This window comes from Leptodactylus fuscus, chromosome 3 (genome assembly GCF_031893055.1).
Source record: "Leptodactylus fuscus isolate aLepFus1 chromosome 3, aLepFus1.hap2, whole genome shotgun sequence".
Classification (NCBI taxonomy): Eukaryota; Metazoa; Chordata; class Amphibia; order Anura; family Leptodactylidae; genus Leptodactylus; species Leptodactylus fuscus.
The window spans coordinates 47,779,603-47,800,100 of NC_134267.1; the positions used below are offsets into that span (position 1 = coordinate 47,779,603).

The 20,498-nt window shown below is 41.1% G+C and overlaps 1 protein-coding gene across 1 annotated transcript in view; it reads left to right on the forward strand.

The window, feature by feature from the left end:
• The window catches only part of SLC30A6 (solute carrier family 30 member 6), a 28,843-nt gene extending 17,870 nt beyond the window's left edge, over positions 1–10,973 (forward strand). The window contains exons 10-14 of the mRNA XM_075267553.1: positions 885–1,004; positions 3,479–3,581; positions 8,896–8,943; positions 9,109–9,177; positions 10,219–10,973. Coding sequence (XP_075123654.1) covers positions 885–1,004; positions 3,479–3,581; positions 8,896–8,943; positions 9,109–9,177; positions 10,219–10,728 — 850 coding nt within the window. The 3' untranslated portion in view covers positions 10,729–10,973. The remainder of the gene's footprint in view (positions 1–884; positions 1,005–3,478; positions 3,582–8,895; positions 8,944–9,108; positions 9,178–10,218) is intronic.
• The last annotated feature ends 9,525 nt before the right edge of the window (positions 10,974–20,498 follow it).

Here is a 20,498-nt window from a genome sequence, read left to right on the forward strand (position 1 = left end):
TATAGGTGTCATGATAACCAGTTAGTTACATAGTCAATAAGGTTGATAAAACAGGCAGGTCTATGAAGTCCAATCTTACAGTACTGATCCAAAGGAAGGCAAAGCCCCTACGTAGTGGCTTTCATATTAGGAGAAACCTTTCTTCCTGGTTCTAAATCTGGCTATAGGACTATATCCCTAGATGCTGTTCCATCTCCAGAAATCTCATTCCTTTGACTTGTGATTAGATGAATTATATCTTTTATTAGATCTCTACTATTATTACTCCTGGGGTAGGACATACCATAGTCAGACTACTCTAACAGTAAAGTTCCCTTTTCTGTCTCAGTGCCTAAACTACCTTTCTTGTCTATCTAATGAATGTTCCTGGCTCTTAGGGCACTTCTTAAAGAGGTCCTTTTACCAACTCTAGTTCTAGGCGCCCCCACCATTTCCAAGGAATCATTGCAGTCAGTTTTGGTGCCTGATATGTTACTGTCTTATGGGCAGAAGCAGACAAGTTTTGCGATTCTGAGCTCTGACACTGTCTGACTACCCTTCTGACCGTATAGAGCTTATATAACATGTGGAGGTTAGAGAAAAAATCCAACTGCGCCAAAATTGGTGGAGTGATACCTATTAAATGATTCAATGTAGTGGTGAAAGATCCTCTGTAAACTGAATCACTCGCGTCAGTTCTTTTTCCAAATAGCTATATTCCCAATTCTATTACATTTCACCAACACCAAGTTGTTTGGCGTCCCTGTGAAACCTTGTAAATCCGTGATCCATTAACAAATGTCACAAAAATAATGAGATCTTTCTGTACTGTTCTGGTCTACCCATGTCTATATGAAATGATTGAGATCAAGTAGTTACTTTTCTAATTTCTTGTCGTCTTTCAGTGTATGTGGCATTATCCCAGGGCTGAGCAGCGTCTTCTTACCCCGGATGAACCCTTTTGTGCTAATTGACATTGCTGGAGCATTAGCACTTTGCATTACTTACATGCTGATTGAAATTAAGTAAGTATATGCTTGTCACATACATTCTTTCTTGTGTGCCAAGTGGAGTGGCAGGCTATGCTTTTAAGTACCGTCAAAATGGTATCCAACCATGACATATATGAAAGTACAGCTTAGATTTCTATCCTAAATATTCGTAAGCAGAGCCAAAATGGCCAATTTATTATTCAATCTATTATTTGAAAGGAGCAACTATATTTGATGAGGGAAAATTCAGGAAATCTAAAATGAGTTTAGTACATATGGATAGAATAGTTTCTGCTTTATGTGCATGAATTTCTGTATACCTTTGTCATATTGTAAATACATGACAGAAGTCATATCTGCCATAGATTTGCAGTTTTCTATACACTGATTTAAAGCCATTCAGTAGGGGAATCCACCTGTGAGTAACTCCTGCCATGGTTAGAATTGATACAAATTTGTGGTAAAAAAAAATAAATTCTGTGACTGCATAACTGCATTTTTTTTCCCAATGGGAAATCAATGGGATGTGTTTTTAAGAGTGGATTTCATATGCAATGTGCTCCATAATCCAAGTGAGAAAACCAGCATGTGAGCATGCCTTTAATGAATTGCTCATTATGCAGTACGTTAAAATAATCTAGGATTATTCAAATAAAATAGGCAGGACATAATGTAGTTTGCCAATGCATTTACTGCACTGAGTGAGCTTTACTGCTATTATACAGTTTATAAAGGTCCCCTAGGGCCCTGATAATATTCTTTGCAGAGTTTTACTTGGGAAGATGAGAAGTCTTATTCCTCTTCCTCCCCTGCTGATTCCCTGACTCTTGGTCATGTGAGGGCTCGTTCACATCTGCACCCGGTCTCCGTTCATGCAGGTTTCCGTTTCCTGCACAAAACTGAGGCAGGAGACGGAAACCTGCAGGACTCTTTCAAAACCATTCATTTGAATGCACCGCAAAACCGTTTTTTTTTTTAAGTCGGACATGCAGTACTCTGTGTCCAGTTTTAAAAAAACAGTTTAGCGGCGGAGAGCATAAACCGCTCGCCGGCGCTCACGGCCGGACCCGGTCTGACAGCCTTCCATCTTCGGCAAGCTCAGAACAGACTCCGGGCGCTAATGTGAACCCAGCGTAACTGTACTCTATGAACCTGCAGTAAGAGTATAGTGGAGATGGCAATGTCACTGAGAGCTGGAGCAGTCGCAGTGGTATGCAATGTACAGAGACTTCGGCCACCACACTTCTCTGTGCAAATGTAATCTCATGAGGGCTCTGTGGGACCTGCTTAAATGTTAAAAATAAATCTTAATTCCTTTTAGAAAGGCCATTGGTATCAGATTGGGAATGTGATTTGATGCTTCTGTCAATCAGCAACTGTGGCTCTTGTGTGAATGCTGCAGCCTCCTTAATGTTTACATCTGTCAGTCTACCTACAGTCTGTACCTATAGCATGGTAGAGCCAGGGTACTTAGTCCCTGTCATATGTCTGCTACTAGGTCGGCAAAGTGCAGGTAGCTGGCCATATGTGAATATTAAAGACAACTGAACCTCTCTAGGAATAGGATAAACAGGGTGCCGACAGTTTCATCTTCATTGCTATTAATGTGCTGGTTCCAGAATACCCCTTTAAATCTTCACTTAAAGAGGATCTTTCATCCAAGTTCCTGACATCTGTTAATGGGCACCACATGACCGATTCCAGCACAGTTGGCATTTTCTCTCTAGCCTCCACCGTTTCTGAGCAACAAGTGTACTTCTTTATGGTGCCGGATGTATTATTTCAGCTCTGTAATGTCAAAAGGGTGGTGTCAGGGGTGTGATTCAGAGCTCCAATCAGAGGAAGCCAGTGTCAGATATCAGAATCACACACCTTGCCTGCTCCTGCCTGACACCGCCCCCCTGACGGTACAGAGAATAAATAGCATAAAAATTGCTCAGGAATGGTGTGGGCTAGATAAAAAATTCCATTTGTGCCAGAATCAATGGAGCAGTGTCTATTAAATGGTGTAAAGAACTGGACTTGTTGGAGATGGTGAAAGGTTCTCGTTGACTGTAAAAGATAAGGTTCTGAGGCACAAGCTCAACTTAAAGAAGCATTATTTCTCAGCAAACTGCATAGACGAGAATCCATTGTACCCGTCAACACCTTTTAAAGCAGTATTCTTATTAAAGGCAACATGCTTTAAAACCGTGCAGTGAAAAAAAATGATTACTATGTACAATAGGTATACATTATCAAAAATGAAGCAAAATCCAGATCTGTTTCTCTGTTTTCTGCTATTAAGTGTTAGAGCTCACAAAACCTGGAGCTGGGCTAGCAAATGCCAGACCGCAGTATATTCCTAGGAGATGCAATTGCTTGATAGTCACATATTACAAGCAAGGTTTTTTTTTTGTTGTTTTTTTGTTTCTGAGATAACCTCTTTACTCTCCCTCCATTACCAATGATGCATGTAAGAATCTGGATATCATTACATATTATTAATACTCCCCTTGTCCTTGCAGCAACTATTTTTCAGTGGACACTGCATCAGCTGTCGCCATTGCTCTTATGACGTTTGGCACCATGTATCCAATGAGTGTGTACAGTGGCAAAGTTCTGCTCCAAGTAAGGCTATTTCCATTATCATGTACAGGTTCTGTTGTAACATTGTATGATCTGATCATTTATTCTTAAAAGGTTTGTCTACTGTAGTTTCTGTGCCCGCAGCCACTGCTAAGCGCAGGGTTTTTGTTTGGAACCCACTTATACTGAAAGGCAGGACAAAGAGCCCTTCTCGCTGCAGCCCTCCCATGTATTATATGGTCAACTTTTCATTTTAGTGTTTCATTGGTAATACTATATTCTGTGTAGAGGAAATAATGCCAGCTAATGACGTGGGGTCTTCATGAAACTAGGCTTATGATGCATAGCTGATTTCCAGTTTGGCTTTAATTAGAGGAATCTTGTCTTTTGAGAGATCCCCTCTTAGCCTCTTCTCACTCCTTGACTGATATTAAAGGGATCCTATCATATAAACCCTTTTTTTTTTCTGAGTAACACGTCGGAATAGCCTTAAGAAAGGCTATTCGTCTCCTACCTTTCGTTGTCTTCTCCGCGGCGCCGTTCTGTAGGAATCCCGGTTCTTGTCAGTATGCAAATTAGTTCTTTCGCAGCACTGGGGGCTGGTCCCAGTGCTCAAACAGCACTGAGGGCGTCGCCAATGCTGCAAGAGAACTCTCTCCAGCGCCGGCTCCATCTTCGTCAGCAGCGTCGTCTTCATCCTCTTCTTCCGGCGGTGGCTTGTAACTTGTAGGCCTCGGGTCTTGAGCAGAGCAGACTGCGCATGCCCCAAGGCCACGAGAAAATGGCCGCTTGCACAGTATTGTAAGCGGCCATTTTCTTGTGGCCTGTGCCATCTGCTCTGCCTGAGGCCTAGAAGTTAGAAGCCACCGCCGGAAGAAGAGGACGCTGCTGACGAAGATGGAGGTGGCGCTGGAGAGAGTTCTCGCGCAGCCTTGGGGACACCCCCAGTACTGTTTGAGCGCTGGGGCCCACCCCCAGTGCCGCAAGAGAACTCATTTGCATACCGTCAAGAACCGGGGTTCCTACGGAACGGCGGCTTGGAGAAGACAACGAAAGGTAGGAGACGAGTAGCCTTTCTTAAGGCTATTCCTACGTGTTACTCAGAAAAAAAGTGTTTATATGATAGGATCCCTTTAATAGCTCTAGTGCATATTGCTTGGTACCGGAGCTGAGCCTATGCCATCAGCAATGGTTGGCAGCTGTTGTGACTTGGATTAATTATTCAGTTCCATTGATTCTCCCTCTTCTTTACACTTTCTTAGTTTTAGGCATATGGAGTGGGGTTTCAAAGAGGGGTTCTCTTATAATGTGTTCCAAATAGGTAATATGGGTATGAGATTTCTGTTGTAAACAATCCATCAAGAGAAGCTCAGGTATCTGTAGTGATTTACCTTAAAGGGGTATTCCCACCTCACATACTCAGCAGTCTTCACTCTTGTAAAATCTTCTTTCTTCCTGGTTTCTTGCATCATTTTGGTGGGCGGGGTTTCACAGGCAACCTGCTGTTTAGCTCCGCCCCCAAATTCGTGTATAGCTCCGCCCAACCATATTGGACTATGAAGTACAGGCAGCAGCAACTCCATTCTGTGTTACATACAGAGACTGCCTGTCTCTGCCATAATGAGCACAATTGTATTAGCTAGCCTGATAACTGGGAGAACAGAAGTAATGAAAGCAGCTCCTCTCCCCTATCTGAGAGCAGGACCTAGGTCACATGGTGTAGACACAGGAATAGCTAGAAACACAGGCTCGCTCCCTGCACTTAGCCCCTCCTCCCTCCCCCCTGAGAGCAGCAGATACATCATTTGACTCAGGAGCAACTAAGTCAGGGCTGTGGCCACAAAAAATTGAATAAAGTAAGATAGTGGACAGACAAAGCAGTTTTGCTGAAGCAATGTATTTAGGAAAAGTCTTACATCCACATTAACAAGCAGTATAGATAGGATCCTTGTGATGGGACAACCCCTTTAAGGAATGTGAACATTCCTTGGTTGCATTGATACAAGTATGTATGTGGGTATACTGGTTGGATAGGAAGCACATTCCTGCATTCCATTTTCCTTGGTTTAGGGACATTTTGCAATAGGGCAATGGGGTCACTTACAGGGCCAGATGTATTCTACCTGCAGAACACAGCAAATCTAATGTAGCTCAATGATTCTTTAAGATTTCCAAGTAATGTATAGCATTGGTTTAAAAATAAAAGTGAAATTGTGTAAACTACCGCATGTTATTTGAGTGTTATAAGAGAGGTTTAATAGTTGCAGGTCCGACTTCTGGGACATGCACCTATCTGTACAGCAGGGAGTCACCAGGGTGTATACACTTCGAGGCTGCCCCAGGACCAGCTAATTCTCATTTTTGAATTTTTTTTAACATCTTTTCAATGTTTTGATATATTTCTCGAAGTAGTATAAAAGTTTTTAGTTCTGTTTCTAGTTATTTGGGAAATATGGATAAATCATAAATGTTTGATAGATGCGCGTCCCACCTCTGGAACACACATATGGACAATGGGGCCTCTGACCCCAGCCTTGTAGCCATCATGAGTGGAGAGGTAACACGTATGTGTGGCTCTCTATTCAGTTCTATGGGAATCTGATAAATAATAGACAAGTGTGCTGTCCAGCCCTACCCCTCCTCACCGTAACCACAAGACTGGGGTTAGGGGGACCCCTGCTCTGAAGATAGTTGTGGAGCCCAGAGGTGGATTTGCCATTTTAATATGTTGCACAGTTGGGACTAAGAGGTCTTATACATTAACACCCTAAAAGACAAAATTCTGTGTTCTTGGTGACTCTGGCAATCTCAACCATTGGCACATAGGAACCATATTTATCAGTTTTCAGACTCTGTGCCCACCATGGGAGGGTCTGTTTTAAAGTCATCTTGTGCCCCTGCTGTATAGGGGTTCAGTCATACTCCTTTCTGTGAAGAGGATTGCTTTTTGGTAAATACATTTCCTGCTAGTTTAAAGACCTTGTACAATGTCAAGTATACATTGTCAAAATCTGTGCTTAGCAATAGTAGCTTGCAGTATGGAGGTCCTTGGTTTGGATCTGACAGTTTAGACCTCCAAATGCTTGGATTTTATACATGCATCATGCATTTCATTTTCAATCCTACTTGCAAGAAAATCCTGCGAGGGCTGTACCTGGCTATGGTATGCTGTGCCGTGTGTGTATGACCCCCTATCTGAGATAAGGTGAGTAGATAGTGAGGCCCATTGGGGACAGGGACTGATGTAACTGCTATCTATGTACGCCAGTCTGGAATGTGGCCCTGCTTCATCTTCAACAACTTACATGCCTGATTGACATGTTTACTAGCTCATGTTTCCATGTCCTAACTGTATGAAGAGAAAGGAATATTTAGTATCGGTCCAAAACTTGGACACACATGACTGAATGTTGGTTTCTCTTGATAAAGGGACATTTTGATCTAAAGACTTATAGCTTAAAGGGGTTTCCAGGGTCTGAAGATATTTGATACTGATGACGTAAGCACAAGATAAGTCATCAGTATCAAATTGGTCACCCAAACCTCAAACAAGTCCGCTGAGACAGCTGCTGGAAGCCATATGCTGAGTTTACAGCTTGAAGTGGACCTGCTCCAATTCAAGTGAAGGGGAGTGGGACTGCGGATCCCTGGCACCACCACTACAGTAATGTATCTATGGCAAAAAATGTTTGCAGGGCTGATAGCCTCGCCAACAGCACCCCCACGCCATGCCCCCTTTTTCAGAGAGTGTCAAGGGCAGCGCTAAAAAAAAAAAAAAAAAAGCTCATGCAACAATTTTTTTTTCTAATGTAGATTGTGAGCCCCATATAGGGATCACAATGTACTTTTTTATTTCCCCCCTATCGATATGTCTTTGTAGAATGGGAGGAAATCCACGCAAACACGGGGAGAACATACAAACTTCTTGCAGATGTTGTTCCTGGCAGGATTTGAACCCAGGACTCCAGCACTGCAAGGCTGCAGTGCTAACCACTGAGCCACCATGTTGGCCCTACTCATGCAATGATTTTTGTCACCGGTATATATTATGTTCCATCCTCTTATGTTCGACAATAAGACTCATTCCTCAGCCTCCCCTGCTGACGCTAATGGTCATATAACCGACTCCTCTGTTCTCCATGGACCTACAGATCTCACCCTCTGCTAAGTTAATTGTCCCCCCCCCTACAGTGAAAATATTATACAGCGTTCTGAATGCAAAGTTGTGCATACCAGATGCGCCATTTTTTTCTGATAGTTTTTGGAATGTTTTGGAATGCCATTTGGTAGTGTTGACAAGGTAGGGTGAGGGGTCATTTGTAGAGATGAGCGAACACTGTTTGGATCAGCCGATCCGAACAGCACGCACCCATAGAAATTAATGGAAAAACCTGTGACGCTGACTTTGCCAGTGGCCGGCCGGCGTCACAGGTGTTTCCATTCATTTCTATGGGTGCGTGCTGTTCGGATCGGCTGATCCAAACAGTGTTCGCTCATCTCTAGTCTTTTGTGACTCCCATTGGGTCTTTCAGTGTTAGCCCACAGTATGGCTAGTACATGCATGGCTCAAATAAGAAAAGGAAGAAGAAAACTGTTTGATCATTACTGTAAGAAGGCAGATTAGACAATATGGAAAATTGTAAGTACTTTGAAGTTTCCTCCAGGTTTGGGATATATTACCACAAGAAAGGCAGATCAATCATTACAAGTATATTTGAGAAACTAGCGTTTAGATATTGACTAGTGACCGGGTCAGTATTTCCCCTGCACCTCCCCCGTGTCTTATGCCCTAGTTACTCTCGGACAGTACCTTTGCCTGGCCCTGCCTCCATTTACACCCCTTGCTCCATATACTACTTAATTCCGATTAGTGTACTATTATTCTAAAATATGTAAAGAAAGCCCCATAGGGGTAGGTGTGTCTCACCCTTTGACTGGTACGGTATACTCCACCTCTGTTCTGTATGGCTGCTAAACTACCTCATGAGTACGGCTACTTTGTGAAATATAATCTCTTACCATCAAGGTGTAAACACTTGCAAATCGAGTTTTTCCCATCACATGTACAAGCATCTGCCATTACCACGAATGTATCTATCACTTCTGGGTGTTGTAGCAGTAACAGTGAGTGATAGATCTCACAAATACTTATCACATGAAACCCATCCAAACGCAACACATGCACAAACACATCCTTGTGTTTTCTATAAACATCCGAGCTTCCGGTATATATCACATTACTTACTGTATGCTGTGGCTTCTGATAGTGGGGATTATCTAATATTGTCTTCAAGTCAATTGGAAATGGTGAAGAGATTGGTCATACATTGTAACAAATGTTTTTGTTTCCTTCAAGACAACTCCACCACATGTCATTGGTCAACTGGATAAACTGCTTCGAGAGGTAAGAAAAGGAAACCGTAGACTAAATAGATTTTACAATAAACCTTTTCTAATTAAAATCAGACGTAGGAGGTGACGATCCGTGAATTAGAAAACCATGAAACAAGGATTTAGCATTTATCAGGTCGTTTACCTTAAATGTGTTAATACTGTGGAATTTTTGTAGGTGTCTACATTGGACGGAGTGCTTGAAGTTCGCAATGAGCATTTTTGGACTCTGGGATTTGGCACCATGGTATGTGTGTGAACGGGGATATGTGGTCGCTTTGCAGCAGTCACCTGCATAACATTGTTGAAATAAGAGACTTCCTATTTATTTATCTTTGAAAATGTATTTTATATGCACTATAAGGATAGGTTCACACGGAGGAAAAGGTGGCAGAAACCTTTTCTGCCATGTGAACATTCCGTCGCGGCTAGGGTTGAGCGATCAAAATCGGAAAAGATCGGATTTCGATCATCGACCGAGTAAATTTCACAATTGCGATCAGAATTCTGATCCCGATCTTATTAGATGGGATCAAGGTCGGAGATTATTTCCCACAATGCTTGATTATTATCATTTTTAAAATCTGATCTTCAAGTATTAAAACAATCCCATTGACTTGCATTGGGATCGGGTTCAAATGGAAAATGATCGGAAATTGGATTTTAAAAACGATCTTGAAATCTCAATATCGGGTCAACCCTAGTCACAGCATACCGCTCTTGATTAGGCCGGAATGAATGGGCCTAAACAGGAGCGTGTCTCGAGCTGTGGACGTTGTGGCTGAATTAACCGTGGAATCCGCGGCAAGATAGGGCATCTCTCTTCTTTTTTTCTGCTTTTAGCTAGCAGGGAAAAAAAGCGAGCCATTTTTGCAGTATATGGTTGACCATAGGCATAGAAGTAAATACTCCATTCAAGCAGAGCGTATGATTTTTTTGATGACATATTGTACATACAGTAACCATTAAGTATTTAGTAAAAAAAATCCATCTACAGATCTGTAGCTCTTTATCACATGCTGTATTCCCTGTAGAGGCACAGCAAGGAAAACAAACATAACCATTGTGGGTCTGCAGCCATGACCAACTGCACCTATTGAAGTTTTCAGGATTGGACCCCCAAAATGTTTCATTGAAAAAATATTTGTTCCTCTGTTTTTCCCATCACTGCTATTAGATCATATTATTTTTTATCTTACTACTATCTATCTATCTATCTATCTATCTATCTATCTATCTATCTATCTATCTATCTTATATATAATTATTTTTTTTGGTACCTTTTCAGGCTGGATCGGTTCATGTCCGGATTAGAAGAGACGCAAATGAACAGTTGGTTCTGGCGCATGTTACAAACCGACTCAATACTTTGGTCTCTACTCTGACTGTTCAGATCTTCAAGGATGAATGGGCCAGGCCTGTCCTGTCTTCTGGTCCCATGCCACCCAACATGCTGAACATCTCAGACCATCACATCATTCAGATGCCATCTTTGAAATCTCCAGGCGATGAATTAAGTCCTTTGACTTCAACACCTTCAAAACCGAGCAGCCCACCTCCAGAATTTGCCTTTAATACACCAGGCAAAAATATCAATCCTGTCATTCTTCCAAATGCACAAGCAAGGCCATACGGCCTAGGACTTCATTATGGCTCTGCACCGTATGGTGCTACATTTAGCCAAGGACTTGGCGTGCCAGGCATTGGCAACAATCAGGGGTTGAGGACTGGTTTTACAAATGTTGCCAACAGATATGGGACATACACTCCAGGACAGTTCACACAGTTCAAACAGTGACTTTATTGCGTTGTGTGGTAGTTTTTCTACCATTTTGGAAAGGTTTTTTTTGTTTTTTGAAGGTGAAAACTTTGAGATATCAGGACATTCGGACCTATCACGGTTTTAGACCTTATGCTTTTGAATGTCACTGATACATTCCACTTTTTTAATGTTTTACTTTTTTTTTTTTTTTCTTCCCTAAAAACTCCAAGTATTTGCGGTATAAAGCAACAAACCTATTTTAATAAATTAAATGACCTACATCTTGTTTCACCCGTGTTTTCCCATATTGACATTACTTTGGGTATTGGAGAACATTGTTACCTAGAACTATGGTAAGTGACACGTGTGACTACACTCCCTGTACATCAATGAAGAAATTATATAAGGGTGGAGCGAACTTTTTGATCCTATCTATAGTGAATGATATAAAACACACTGCAACTACACTTGTATACACCTTAACAGTAGCAACTTCTAAATCTACAGAGAACAATTTGTGAAAGCAAAACTTCTAGAAACAAAGGTGAATGTTTTATCTTGTTTATATAGCGCCAAAATATTCAGTAGTGCTGTACAGAAATTGTAGTCCTTCTGTTCCCATCTTTATATGAAATAATGAAACCATGTAATGAGCATGTTGTTGGCACCTATGATCCCCGTCAGCTCTGCTTGAGGAGAACTCTGTTCACTTCTGGCTACCTTCATAGCTCTTGTTGTTTTAGAATTTTGCAACAAATTACATTTTCTTTTTCCCAGCATGTTTAAAAGTAGCAAACTGCCAATTTGAGCTTAAAGGTGTTTTCCCATCCAGTGTGTCAGCACTGCCTGGAGCAGATCAGATTATATGCAAATGCCTGTACACAATCCACTGAGGGTTAGCTGTGTGTTTACATAGAGAGATAACAGCCCTGGCTTTATCAGAAGCTGAGATAAGCTGCTGCAAGAGCATTGTGATATAGTATGTGAACATAAATTCATAACCGTCGTGAAACCATGTCATTTACCGGGATAAAAAGTAGCCTATGTTTTAATCAAGGTTACAAACTATCTATGTGCCAAATTTCATCCAAATTCGTTCAGCTGTTTTTGCGTGATTGAAGAACAAACATGTAAACACACAAAATTTCACAAGATATATATAATGACTTTACGCTGGCAGTTTTCCTATAGGTATAATTACAGTAAGAAAGCAGCAGAAAGTCCGCACAGGAAGTTTTGTGTGAAAAGGGCCATGGTAAAAAGCACAGTTTTTCTCCGCAGTGCTTTTTTTGTCGCAGGATGTTTTTCGGACTGGCTAGACAAGGATATGGCTTAGATTAATCAGTCATTAGTTATAAATGTGATAACTTAGTGATCGGTCATTATGATAAATCTGGTGTATTTTAAGACTGATTAATCTAAGTTATCTAACTATTAGTAAATGGTGGCCACCATACATTTAATTGGCCAGAATACATTACCTTGCCTGGATATTGCCATACAATGCACACATGAAGCAATCTATTAGACACCTACATTGTCCATCTAGTGTAATATTTTGCCAATTTAAAACCAAGCAAAAAATAAATAAAAATTACCAGCTTGACAGTAAAAATCCTGGGTAGGCCAGTAGAAGAGCTGGACCAATGAAGTCACTATTGTGCTTGTCTGTGCCAAACTAGTGAATGGTGGAGCAGGGAGCTGACATCTACATTCAGCCTGTAACGGTGGGACAGCACCTGAAATCTGGACGCAGTCCCCCTGAATCTGGGATGGCTGATAGGGTTCCTCATGCTGCCATAGGGCCTAGTTTAGGTGCACCATTTGCCCTTTGGTTAAAGTTGCCCTGTCTATAATATTTGTACGTGACACATAAAAAGTGTTGATATTCTCAGGTTTTTGTGGGCAGAGGCCAAGCCACTTATTTTATTTCATATTTGTAAAATTGAACATTTATCTTACTAGAGCGTGAAATCCATTGCACTGCTTCCCTTTCTTATTTCACCTTCTGATTGCATATTCTTATAACATTATATATATATATATATATATATATATATATATATATATATATAACAATCTTAATTATCTGTTATTGACAATTAAAAATTCATTATGCATAAGGGATCTGAACATATTAATCCAGCCGGCCGGCCGGCCGGCGGCTCCTCTTATAACATATTCCACTAATATCAATATTATGATGGGGAGTTGTGCAATGTCATCTATATGGATCGTAGAAACCTATATATCATTTCCTAAAATTTGAAAGGAATGTTTTATGTATTTCTATATGCAAGCTACAAATATCTTTGTGTATGTCATATACCGTTGCCCTGGAGGAATATGATCTGCAACTCTAAGCGATACACTTAATTGTTTGGTGCAATGCGCGCGATCAGTCGCACTTGGAGCATGAGACAAAACTGTCAATAAGGGAACCAGTTTTAGAAAAAAAACTAAAACAGAGTGGACTTGTGTACAGTGGGAAATGGCTGAACAACTGTTACAAACACATTTCAGACAGTCATGGTCAAAATTTTTCACTCTAGAAGATCACATTTTGGCCAACCAGGAGTTGGCCATTGCACGCAGTGGTTGGCTGAAAGATGAATAGTCAGTAAAATCCAACGTCAAACCAGGAATGGTTCAAATATAATCCACAGTAAGTATATAAATAATAACTTTTATTGAAATAAAAAAAACTAAAATAGTTACATCGTAACTAGCAGAGCTAATTGGCTCATGAGAGAGCTACGCGTTTTGGGACCTGCGTGTCTCTTTTTCAATAGCCAGATTGGCCATTTAACCATCTTTTATTTTATATGTATGGGCAACTTTAGATTTCAGACTTGTGTAGAATGTGAGATTGACCACTTCATGACGTATGCCCCTACTAGCTGGACTGATATTCAGGACTGTTATTAGCAGCAAGCACCTCTAGGAACGATAATATCTCTGTCTGCAAACGCTCACTATTCAGCTGATCTTATCTTCAGAGTGCTAACAATAATCCATGAGGCCAAATGGGCCATGTCGTGTCCTCCCAGGGCGGTCCAGTCCTGCATCTTGGCTGCCTTTTTGCTGTTGAATTTCTCATTTGCTGATGTATCGCCAATCAACAACCTCAGAAATGCAGCGGGGACAACACAGGTAGTGATGTCCTCAGTTCCCTTCTTCAAGCCACTGGTTGGTCTCAGTGTTCATGTGACTGGAGGCAGCGGAGCACTGGGGGCAGGTTAGGATGGTTATATTTTATTTCCCCCCTAATTAATAAATAAAATTTTAGCCTGGTCAACCCCTTTAAGAGAGTCCTTCCCCAATAGTGAGTGATGCCGTATCACAACAAATGGCGCAGCAGTTCTAGCAATGTTGTCCGCTCATAGTTATCTTACTAGTGAAACACTTATGCAGCAGAATAAACACCATAGCAAATAAAATCCACAAATCTCTTCCTATTTATTATATAATACTATACATTGCTTAGTGCTTGATAATGTTGTCAATGTATATTTCAGTATAGATGTGTATCATTTTGACATAATAGTTTCTATGAAACTAGGAAGTATGTAGGAACACCCACAGTGAGTGTCAGCAATCTGGTTAGACTTGTCTATAAATATGTTTGGAGAGAACATTTCAACTCCCTTTATCATTCAGATGCAGAATCTTTTACATTGCACATGGAATAATCCACAAAATATCATGTATAGTGCGCTCCTCTCCACCGGGTACATGGTCCTATGTGGAATCTGCTAGTCTATGATATCCGTTTGGTCAGGTGTCTAAAAAAATTTATAGTGAGGAGCATGCCATATCCTACAAACTACAGTAATGTTATAGAGCAAAAGCAGCTGAGCAGATTGATCCATAGTTATGTGGGAATAATTCAGTATAATTTGTCCATTGAAATCTCTGTTCTTTCTATGCTGAGAAGTGGGGGAGGCAGAGCTATCAGTGATTGACAGCTATCTCTGTATACAGGTCATACATGGAGGGCCTATCAATCACTTGCTTGTACCATTATATAACACTTGGGCCTATCTACAGTGTTGACCAAAAGTATTGGCACCCCTGCAATTCTGTCAGATAATACACATTTTCTTCCAGAAAATGATTGCAAGCACAAACTCTTTGGTAATATCTTCATTTAATTTGTCTTCAATGGAAAACCACAAAAAGAATTGTCAAAAAGCCAAATTGGATATAATTCCACACCAAACATAAAAAAGGGGGTGGACAAAAGTATTGGCATTGTTTGAAAAATTATGTGATGCTTCTCTAATTTGTGTAATTAACAGCACCTGTTACTTACCTGAGGCACCTAACAGGTGGTGGCAATAACTAAATCACACTTGCAGCCAGTTGAAATGGATTAATCTTGACTCAACCTCTGTCCTGTGTCCTTGTGTGTACTACATTGAGCATGTAGAAAAGAAAGAAGACCAAAGAACTGTCTGAGGACTTGAGAAGCAAAATTGTGAGGAAGCATGAGCAATCTCAAGGCTACAAGTCCATCTCCAAAGACCTGAATGTTCCTGTGTCTACCGTGCGCAGTGTCATCAAGAAGTTTAAAGCCCATGTCACTGTGGCTAACCTCCCTAGATGTGGACGGAAAAGAAAAATTGACGAGAGATTTCAACGCAAGATTGTGCGGATGGTGGATAAAGAACCTCGACTAACATCCAAACAAGTTCAAGCTGCCCTGCAGTCCAAGGGTACAACAGTGTCACCCCGTACTATCCGTCAGCGTCTGAATGAGAAGGGACTGTATGGTAGGAGACCCAGGAAGACCCCACTTCTTACCCAGAGACATAAAAAAGCCAGGCTGGAGTTTGCCAAAACTTACCTGAGAAAGCCAAAAACGTTTTGGAAGAATGTTCTCTGGTCAGATGAGACAAAAGTAGAGCTGTTTGGGAAAAGGCATCAACATAGAGCTTACAGGGAAAAAAAGAAGCCTTCAAAGAAAAGAAGACGGTCCCTACAGTCAAACATGGCGGAGGTTCCCTGATGTTTTGGGGTTGCTTTGCTGCCTCTGGCACTGGACTGCTTGACCGTGTGCATGGCATTATGAAGTCTGAAGACTACCAACAAATTTTGCAGCATAATGTAGGGCCCAGTGTGAGAAAGCTGGGTCTCCCTCAGAGGTCATGGGTCTTCCAGCAGGACAATGACCCAAAACACACTTCAGGTCAGCACTAGAAAATGGTTTGAGAGAAAGCACTGGAGACTTCTAAAGTGGCCAGCAATGAGTCCAGCCCTGAATCCCATAGAACACCTGTGGAGAGATCTCTTGATGGCAGTTTGGAGAAGGCCCCCTTCACATCTCAGGGACCTGGAGCAGTTTGCCAAAGAAGAATGGTCTAAAATTCCAGCAGAGCCTTGTAAGAAACTCATTGATGGTTACCGGAAGCGGTTGTGCGCAGTTATTGTGTCTAAAGGTTGTGCTACCAAGTATTAGGCTGAGGGCGCCAATACTTTTGTCCGGCCCATTTTTGGAGTTTTGTGTAAAATGATCAATGATTTGATTTTTTTTTCACTCTCTTTTGTGTTTTTTCATTGCAAGCAAAATAAATGAAGATATTAATACCAAAGAGTTTGTGCTTGCAATCATTTTCTGGAAGAACAGGAGTATTATCTGACAGAATTGCAGGGGGGCCAATACTTTTGGCCAACACTGTACATCCTGCAGTGAACCATTGCCTGACCTAACATCAGAGAGATACAATCTCTTTTTAGTGTTATCATTTCTAGTAATGTCATTGTTTTGCCTTGTAAAGTACATCAGATATATGGCATTACATGTTGTTCTTGAGGGCTTTCATTTAGGTTTATGAGCTTCATTTCCATCCCTTGTGGTCCCTAGTATCCTGCACAGGGTGTGGGTCACATGATACAGTGGAGGACCAGAATACAGCTTAACAGGCAGCAATTATACTACTGGTAACAAAACCAGCACAGCTACATATCGGATGGCTGGACATTACAAATAATGGTGAATGATAAAAAATTACCTGTAAAGCTTCCTTAGGCTACAGCCCCACAGATCACATCACAGTTATTCCCGTAATGCTTTTCTGCTTCACTTATACCTATAGGGAACACGCCAGCATTTCCATCATTTTTGAAAACTGCAGTGTTTCCAGTGCACATATTTTTCTGCAATGTGTGGATGGGATTCACTAGGCCAAACCACGGCATTTACGCCACATGTGGTATCGGCCTTAAAGGGCTCTCCAATTGGAAAAATAGTTAAAGCTTTAGTTTGATACCGGACCATGTTTTGTTAGGGATATAATTGTATTAAATTAAAATTGCCGCTGCCCTAGAAGGTAAAAATAGCACCCAAAACTTGTGCGGGGAGGAGTCAGAGGTGGGACTTAATATTGCTTCTGTTTAGGCTGACTAGTGTCATGGCAGATGGTTTGTGGCACTGTCCACGGGGGCAGAATCGGCACAACATTGTAAGATTACACAAACCATTCCGTTCTACAGCCACTTGTTGATCCTGGTGTAGCCGTAGTCAGCGCTTAAACCTTAACCTTGTCAGGCTGCTGCACGGCCTTAATAGAAACAAGCAGTTTTTAGCGCTACCTCTGACCCTGCCACCGGAGGTCATACGTGGCATGTAACTCGTCCTGTTTCTCACACAGGACAGGGGCCATTTCATTTACTGCAGCGATACCCACCCTAGGCAAAACATTCTCTTGTGTATTCAGGAATGTATCCGTGCAACTATCCTGACATGTCTTTATTTTTTAAATGTTTTTCTTTTTTGGTAATTTTTCTTTTTTTTTCTTACAAGAAAAGAAAAAAAAAACAAAGATAAACAAAGATGGTATTTCGTGTGACACTTGAACGAGTGTCAGATCCAACATTTAAAGGGGAATGGGGGAGGTAGAAATAATCAAACAAAATATCAATATATAATACTGCAAAAATATAAACAGTGGAAGTTAGCTCTCCTCGTCTCTAAAGATAAAAAAGGGGAAGAAAGGAAGTGTCATCTTGGTGCCTCCGATGTGGCTCCTGCGGCACCAACCAGTAGCTTTCTATTTACAGTATTTATTTATTTTAAAGTCTCAGAGAATCCCTTTAAGTGGGCACTGGACAAAACTCAGGGCAATTTCTGGGGCAGTAACTGAGGGGGTGCTGCATGACAGTGAATCAGAGAACATGAATAGAGAATCCTGGTATCATGTGCCCCCCACCCCCACCCACCCATCCAGGGCCAGCATTAGGTATAACACATAGTTACACTTGTTCCCGGTGTGTTCTTTTAAGCTAAAATGTAATTTTATTGATTGATTGATTTCTTTTAGTCTACAAGCTCACATCACACCTAATCTGGTCATGCATCAGGCATATAAGAGTGTACAGTGGGGCAAAAAAGTATTTAGTCAGTCACCAATAGTGCAAGTTCCACCACTTAAAAAGATGAGAGGCGTCTGTAATTTACATCATAGGTAGACCTCAACTATGAGAGACAAAATGAGAAAACAAATCCAGAAAATCACATTGTCTGATTTTGTAAGAATTTATTTGCAAATTATGGTGGAAAATAAGTATTTGGTCAGTAACAAAATTTCATCTCAATACTTTGTTATATATCCTTTGTTGGCAATGACAGAGGTCAAACGTTTTCTGTAAGTCTTCACAAGGTTGGCACGTGGGACACGTCTGGCACTGCAGGATCTGAGTCCCTGGCGGCGTAGTGTGTTACTGATGGTAGGCTTTGTTACATTGGTCCCAGCTCTCTGCAGTTCATTCACTAGGTCCCCCCGCGTGGTTCTGGGATTTTTGCTCACCGTTCTTGTGATCATTTTGACCCCACGGGGTGAGATTTTGCGTGGAGCCCCAGATCGAGGGAGATTATCAGTGGTCTTGTATGTCTTCCATTTTCTAATTATTGCTCCCACAGTTGATTTCTTCAATCCAAGCTGGTTGCCTATTGCAGATTCAGTCTTCCCAGCCTGGTGCAGGGCTACAATTTTGTTTCTGGTGTCCTTTGACAGCTCTTTGGTCTTCACCATAGTGGAGTTTGGAGTCTGACTATTTGAGGGTGTGCACAGGTGTCTTTTTATACTGATAACAAGTTTAAACAGGTGCCATTACTACAGGTAATGAGTGGAAGAAAGAGGAGACTCTTAAAGAAGAAGTCACAGATCTGTGAGAGCCAGAAATCTTGATTGTTTGTAGGTGACCAAATACTTATTTTCCACCATAATTTGCAAATAAATTCTTACAAAATCAGACAATGTGATTTTCTGGATTTGTTTTCTCATTTTGTCTCTCATAGTTGAGGTCTACCTATGATGTAAATTACAGACGCCTCTCATCTTTTTAAGTGGTGGAACTTGCACTATTGGTGACTGACTAAATACTTTTTTGCCCCACTGTATGTTTCATGCAAGCGGCATGTCTTCTTAACATTTCCATTTGTATATGTCAGCATACAGCATTGTTGTCCTGCTCTATAGTTCATGCCCTTAATCTCAACATTATATTTTAGTTGTCTGGTCACAGCAGTAATGTTTTATTATGTATGTAACAGCCTCATTCATATAGAACTTCTCACTCTCCTGTTTTGACAACATTTTTTCTTTAAAAAAAAAAAAAAAAAAGTTTCCTTTAATTAAAAAAAACTGCAAGGACCGAAAATGGTCTATGAGGTCCATGGGTTTCCTTAGGTAACCGCCTTTTTATGCAGATTAGGTTTCCACTTGGGGGGGGGGGGCCCAAGCAGACTGAACGGAACAGAAACCCATGCGCATATGTGAACTGGCAGCAAGTGAATTTTATGCTGCCTTTTCCTTTGCAGCTTTTCTCCACAATATGTTGTTGAAGATTAAATTAAATCTCGTTCACTTTGCCAGTATTGTAAAATGCAGCGTTTTTACCGTTGCGTTTCTGCAATGTAAGGGAGCCTTCACACGGAGTAAATGCTCCGCTCATTCTGAACGTAAACTCATTCACAGTGAGCGGTGTTAAAACAGATCCCATTGATTTCTATGGGTGCCGAAATATGCGCGTATCACATTGAAAGCAATAGGTAAAAAAGCCTCCCATTGATTTCAATGGGGAGTGCGCATATGCCGGCACCCTTAGAAATCAATGGGATCTGTTTTAACACCGCTCACTGTGAACGAGTTTACGTTCAGAATGAGCGGAGCGTTTACTCCGTGTGAAGGCTCCCTAAGATCCTAACGGAAACCCGAACACAGATGTGAATAGTGCCTGAGTATCTATTTGCTCTTCCAAGGTATCAAAACAGCATCCAAATTGTGATGCATCATACAACCATAGTATACATATAACTGCTGAACACCCGTATGTATAGGCATACCCTCCAGATATATCCCGGGAGGAATATCCTACACGGTACTTTATTATGTTGGTTTAATGTAGTAAGGCTACATGTATTACATTGATACATTAACATATGAATACAATAGGCACTGCTCACCTACCCCCATGTTTACAGAGTTTATCACATACTGCATTCAGTACCTACAATGGTTTACAAGCTGTAGACCTTCAGCAGACTGGATGAGTGATTAGTAAATGTATATTTATACGGTATAATCAGTGTTTATTTTACTACATGCAATTTGTTATTTTCAGTGCATTTGATTTTATTAGGTTAGATGACGGCATTCTTTACATTCTCTCATGTACACCTCACAGTTCCCCGATACTTAGTCTAGAATTTTTATTGCTTGGTGAGTAACTATGTACGTCAGCCTATGTTATGTAATTTTATATGTAACACAATGTCATGTTCCACAAACCTCACAAGCTGTACT